The following is a 6,605-nucleotide window of genomic DNA, read 5'->3' on the forward strand; positions in this document are numbered from 1 at the left end:
ATCTTATCCTTCATTCGTTTTCTCTAAAGAATAGTCTTCAATAGACTCTCCATCCAGCACGCCATTCATGTCCCCAGACACGCCAGATGTGACGTATGTCTCCCCACACCATTCCATAGCGAAAATGACACTATTAAATTATAATTGTAATTTTAATAATTAATAATAATATAGTCATTAGGATTAATATGTTTAATAAGAATATATATTAGTAGGTCTTACGGATGTAATACATGAAGAAGTCATCAAAATCGAGAAAAAGTTTAGATTGAATTAAACAAGTCTCAGAAAAAATAACATCACTGAATAGTCTGACATAAAAGAATTTGTACTCACCGGAGCAATTCAATGTTCTATGCAGAAATAAATTGACCTCACCGGATAGTCCAATGATGAGAGTAGAAGCACACTAGAGTATTTAACAGTAATGATTAACTTTATAAGGAAACTGAAGTTAAGTACACCGAATGATCCGGTATTAGAAGAATAAGTACAATAGAGCTTTAACAGAAGCGATGTAAATGAAGAAAGGAAAGATTTCAATACATCGGATGGTCCGATGATGAAAAAGTCAATACACCGAAGTGTTTTCCAGAAAAATATTAAATCAGATGAAGGTTAACACACCAGAAGGTTCGATCATCAGAGGATTTACACGCCAAACTAATTGCACAGGGAAGAAGTGGCTCAGCTTGGTGCAAGATAACACACCGGACAGTCCAGTGATGGAAGTGGAGGATACACCGGACAATTTGGTGTTTAAAATGTATTTTAGTGGGGATCTAACGGCTAGTATCCATTGATGTACACGTTGGATAGTCTTGTGTTTGTACTACTATTGTCACCAGATTATCCGGTGTTCGCAGTAAAATTGAGTCGTTGAAGCAACAACTAATTTGCGGGTTTGAGGCTATATATATCTATCCACTCTGTCATTTGAATGTGCTGGAGTTTAGAGAACCTCATATACACATGAGAAGACATCCAAGTATTTAAAGTGTCCATCCAAAGCGATTAAGCACACTATTAGAGAGTGATTAGTACTTATAAGCCTAGAGATAAGTGTTGTTAGGTGCTACAACCTAGAGAGTGGATCAAAGAGTGATCCAATCGTGTACCAAGAAGTACGTTGTGCCTTGGAGTCTTGGTGACTCGTCGGTAACTTGTTGACCTTTCGACTTAGTGTGGAGCGGTGACAAAAAGATTGTGCCAGGACACGGAGGCACTTGTCTTTGTGACTAAAGCTCCGAAGTGAAGACGACACATAAGTGACCGAAAGAGGTGAGTGGTGAGATCTCGCCTTGATGGCTTGGTAGCTCATCATGCTTGATGACTTATCTTGGTAACTTGGTGTCTCAAGACCCGTGATCAAAATAATTTTAGTGACTGGGAGCATATCCTTTGTGAAGTTCTGACGTGGACTAGAGGTGGCTTGTGTGCTATCAATACCACGAGATAAAAATCTCTTGTACCGAGTTTATCTATTTACCTTATTTACATTTCTGTATTTACATATTTGCAATTTTACCTTGCTAGAGTAGGTTGCAATCATCTTGAGCGGTAGAGTAGACCTACTAGATAAATCTAGAGCATATTTAGATAGAAATTGGGATATATTTATTTTGTAAAATTTTTAAAACCATTAATTTCTAAGTATTCTAAATCAACCCTCTTAATATGTCACTATTTCTCACACATCCTCGTGTAGAGATAGAGAAGGCAGCAACTTTTGCTTAAAAACTTTATTTCTTTTCTTCTCTTCCATAAATTCAAAAGATGATTTTTTACGTAGCACCTAAAATCACATTGATTTTTTACTAATAGAATAGAAAATAAAAAACCATTTTAACTGGTTCCCGTTAAAAATCTCTTACAAATTTAGATAAAAATTCTTTAAATTTGAGTATTTTTATATTTTCTTTGAATTTTTAGTTCATAAATTTAATTTCAAAAATCAGAAAATAAAATCATAAATATTCATATAAACTAATGTACTAATTTCTAAAATTATTGCTAGTTATAGAATACTTTTAAAAAAATAAGAGAGAAAATTGAGGATGAAATATGAATATGCTATTGGAGTGGTAGAGTAATATGAGGAGAAATCTTTATAGATATCAATCCATATAAGGATATGGATGGTGTATTATAGATGATCTATTGGAGTTGCTCTAAGACCATCTCTAACAGCTTCCTTAGGTGAGTCTTATTCATTTTGTAAAGGAATTCTGGTTTTTTCAGTGTTCTAATGGCTTTCCTTTATGATTCTATTCACAAAGAGATTCTCTCTCCTATTCCTTTCACCCTGTGATGCTCTCTCCTTTCTCTAAAAGATTCTTTTAAAAGAAAATTATTAAAGATGAGAGAAAATAAAATATATGAGAATAGAGAGCAAAATCAGGAAGTAAATGAAATAAAGAAAGTGTAGTTGAAAATGGTCTAACTCTAAAACTTTGGCAAGGCGTCTAAAAAATGGCGAAGAGCAATACCAGCTCCTTTGCGAGCCAACTGTCTGCGTTTGAGTTTGACATTCGATATTCGTAAAAAAAAATTGGCATTGGCTGGATCTTCGTTGGTCGTGATTGAAATTAGCATGACACCCATTTCTAACACAGTTACACTGGACACCAAGTCGTCGATCAAACACACCCTAAGTTCAAGTTTAAAATTTTCAATCCGGTGTATCAATGGACTGTGGTAAATTATCCGATCAAGCAAATCGCAAAAGTCTTGGCAAAATCACGTCACAAAGCGGTAATCCGATCGGCACAGCGAGCTGCATAGAGAGACGAAGCGTGTGCGTTTGATCATCGATCCCTCCCTTGGGAAAGGAGTACAAAGCAAACCAGCCCCAAACCCCAAGAAGGCCAGAGGAAGAAAGCAAAAGAAGTAGAGAGAGAAACGCAAGAGGGGGGAAGGGAGGACAGAGAGAGAGAGAGGGGCAGGCGCCGGCCCCCGTGATTTCCTTTACCTTTCGCTTTCGTCTCCTCGGTCTCTCTCTCTCTACCTCACGCTGCTGCGTCCTAAACACCAACCGTCGAATCCGCAGTCACGCCCGCCCGCCCGCCCTTCGCAGCTGCTACGGCCCGAGTGTACGACCGTGTGTGTCCAAGAAATGTGATGGTTTGCTGCGACTAGCCAAGTGTCGTGGCAAGGCAATGACGCTGCAGATGGAGCCGCCGCCGCCGCCGCCGCTGCGGTCCGTGTCGACGAGCTGCGACCTGCACCCGGGGGAGACCTTCACCGGTTTCTGCGCCGCTTGCCTCCGCGAGCGCCTCTCGGGCCTCGAGGCCTCCGCCGCTGCCGCCGCCGCGCCGGGCCGCAAGTCCACCTCCGCCATCCGCTCCCTCTTCACTAGGCCGTTCGCCGGCGGGGCCCCGTCGGGTTCCGGCGCCCCCGCGCTGTCGGACCTCCGCCGCAGCAAGTCCTTCTCCTGCGGGCGCGGGGGCGACGCGCTGGCAGCCGCTGCCGGCGCGGACGAGCCGCAGCGGCGGTCGTGCGACGTGCGCGGGCGGAGCACGCTCTGGGCGCTGTTCCACCAGGACGACCGCGAGCGGGTCCGCGACGGCACGGCTTTCGGCGCCTTCCCGGCCTCGTCTTCCGCGGCGGCGGCCGCGCTGGCCGCCGAAGTCCAACCGCCTCCCCCACCGGCGTGCGTCCCTGAGGTGTTCTTTGAGGAGGAGATCGCTGTGGCCGAGGAGTCCGACGAGATTACTACGGTACTGGAGCCCGTCTTGGTGGTGGACACCTCTGGGGAGATGGAAACTGAAGCGAATGCGGCACGGGAGGTTAGGGCCATGAAAGATCACATAGATCTCGAGTCCTTGCAGTCCCAGCCCAAGAAGCCGCTGCCCAAGGACCTGAAGGAGATCGCCGGGAGCTTCTGGCTCGCCGCCTCGGTGTTCAGCAAGAAGTGGCAGAAATGGAGGCGCAAGCAGAAGCTCAAGAAGCAGGAGGCCTCTGGCAGCAAGGCGGCGGCAGCGGCAATGCCCCCACCGGAGAAGCCTTACAAGCACTCATTCCTCCGGCGGAGCCGCTTCCGTGGCGAAGTCGGCTCGGAGTTCGCTGGAGGTCGGCGTTCGTGCGACACCGACCCAAGATTCTCCCTGGACGCCGGCCGCATGTCCGTCGATGATGTGGGCTTCTCCTGGGACGAGCCCCGCGCGTCGTGGGACGGCTACCTGTTCGGCGCCGGCACTGGCATTGGCCTTGGCCGCGCGCCCCCGCAAGCCTCCCGCCTCCCGCCCATCCTCTCCGCGCTCGAGGACTCCCCTGCCGGCATCGTCGAGCGCTCCGACGGTCAAATCCCCGTGGAGGACGACTCCCAGCCCGATCCCGATCCCGATGCCAACATCCCCGGCGGCTCGGCGCAGACGCGAGACTACTACATGGACTCGTCAAGCCGGAGGCGCCGGAGCCTGGACCGGTCCAGCTCCGTGCACAGGTCCTTCGAAGTCTCCGGCCCAAAGCCAGTGCCAGTGGCCGCGCCGGCCGCCATTACCAATGGCAAGGACTCCCCCCTAGTCGGGAGCTCGGAGTTCTACCACTTCCACCACGCCGAAGACCTGCTAGACCATCATCGGTTCGGCACCAACTCTCTCGTCGAAGACTTCTCCGCGAGCCTGGACGCCGCCTTCCATGGTCCCGCGAAGAAGCCGCGTCGATGGCGCAAGGCCTGGAGCCTCTGGGGCCTCATCCACCGTAGGGCTGCCGGCCGCAGGAACGGCGCGTCCGACGTCGCCGACCGGGCGTTCTCCGAGCCGTGGCCGGAGCTGCGCGTCCGCGGGTACAACGGCCGGATGCAGAGGTGCAACAGCAACGCGAGCGCGCGCAGCTCGTTCAGCAGCAACAGCGGCGGCCTGGGCAGCTCGAGGCGCAGCTGCGTGGACGCCTACGGCAACGTCAACCGGCGGCAGGAGTGCGCGCTGGAGCGGAACCGCAGCGCGCGGTACTCGCCGGGGCACGCCGACAACGGCATGCTGCGGTTCTACCTCACGCCGATGCGGAGCGCCAGCGGTCGGCGGCCGGCGGGCCTACCGGCCAAAGGCGGGCGGCACCTGAGGTCGCAATCGTTCGCGCGGACCATGCTCGGGCTGTACTGACGACGGCGAGCTGCAGGCCAAGCTGTTCCGTTTCAGCAGTGAAGGGCTTAGATATTCAGGACCATGAGCAATGGTATAACCATAAATATTTTGCTACTCAACATCCTTGTGTAGTGCAGTGTTCCTTTTGTTCATTTGGGGGGGCTGGATAAAACGATGTTTGATCTCACAATCACCTTCCTATTTTCGTCCTGTTCTTCTATGATTCCATTTGGCCATTGCTACGGTGCAGCTGTTGCTCGCTGCAGAGTGCAGACGCTGTGTGCTACGTGGAGGGAAGCAATGAAGCTTGTGAAATCTAATTCTAGTGTTCCAGATGGTGTCACTTATCTGTCAACAAGGTCCTACTCCTTCCTACAGTGCTAGTAGTGCTTTTCTTGTTCTCTACTTGGACCGTGGGAATTCCATCGGCAAAAGCCGTAGTGGCGCGTCGTCGTGCCATGCGGCCACTACACTGGCCTGCGCGCGCGCTTGATGAGCCGGTCCTGAAACAGTAGCGGCCGCCGCCGCCTCGGAAACCGTTAAAGGCGGCCTCCTCTTCATATTCTGTTGGTCCCTTGGCGCTGGGGCTCCAGCCACTCGCCGTGCCTGGCCAATTTCCTCTCGCTTCTTGCTCCCCCAACTTCCCTATTCGCTGCGCGGCCCGCGCGTTCCATGGCGCGCACGGTTTTCGGCAGCCCCGCCGAGGCTGGGCACCGCGTTGTTTGGCTGCTGCTTCCCCTCTCTCGTCCTGCCGGTCCCGCGCGGCGCGCCGTGTTGTGGCTCGTTTTCCACTTGGTCGGTCGGTTCGCTTGTTGTCGTGCGAGCGATGCGACAAGAGCGAAACGCGGCGCGTGCACGCGCGGTTGTTGGGTTCCGATCGGGAGCAGTGGGATCTGAGAGGCAGGCAGATTCTGATCCGGGGTCGGGGAGGATGGACGTGTCCACACGGGGCGGGTTTTAAAGTAATCGGCGCGGCGCCGGATCCAGGTCGATGTTGGACTATCTTATGCCATCCATCAACGGGCATGTGCACGAGAAAACAAATGCCCACATGTTTGTAGGACTCCTTCCAACCCTGATTCCGAAGATTACAGACCGGTTTTCCGCAACCCAGCTGCAAATCTGGGATGGACCGGATGGTAAATTACTGCCACACTTAGTAGTTTGTATCTCATTACTGTTTTCTTCCCATGAGTATACTACTAGTACGTCGGGCAGCAGCACGGACATTGATGGGACGGGTGCCATGAACGATCACGCCAGCGAGATTCATTCCAGCAATGGCGCCGTGAGTTTTCTTGTCGTAGGCCAGGCGTAGAGGAATGAATAAGATGAGACTTAGGCTCAGGGTTCTAGGTTCCGATTTCATATTAGATCTTAAGGTTTGTTAGAAAATTAGTTATCAATGAAAATATCAGATAGATCTATCGAGATGATACATACGATCACAAACGATATCAGATGCACGATGTTTGTTAACGAGGTTCAGTCGAAGCCTACATCCTCGGGGTATGACTACGG

The 6,605-nt window shown here is 50.7% G+C and overlaps 1 protein-coding gene across 1 annotated transcript; it reads left to right on the plus strand.

Moving 5' to 3' along the window:
• Positions 1-2,827: 2,827 nt before the first annotated feature.
• On the plus strand, positions 2,828-5,295 carry LOC133928988 (protein OCTOPUS-like). The gene has a single exon (XM_062375548.1). It carries the CDS (start codon positions 3,159-3,161, stop codon positions 5,100-5,102), a length of 1,944 nt encoding a protein of 647 aa, XP_062231532.1. The 5' UTR covers positions 2,828-3,158; the 3' UTR covers positions 5,103-5,295.
• Positions 5,296-6,605: the final 1,310 nt, after the last annotated feature.

Source organism: Phragmites australis, chromosome 9, assembly GCF_958298935.1.
Source record: "Phragmites australis chromosome 9, lpPhrAust1.1, whole genome shotgun sequence".
Taxonomy (NCBI): Eukaryota; Viridiplantae; Streptophyta; class Magnoliopsida; order Poales; family Poaceae; genus Phragmites; species Phragmites australis.

Bases quoted from the DNA above. Each gene is read 5' to 3' on its own strand.
- LOC133928988 (XM_062375548.1), top strand. From the start codon at position 3,159: ATGACGCTGCAGATGGAGCCGCCGCCGCCGCCGCCGCTGCGGTCCGTG.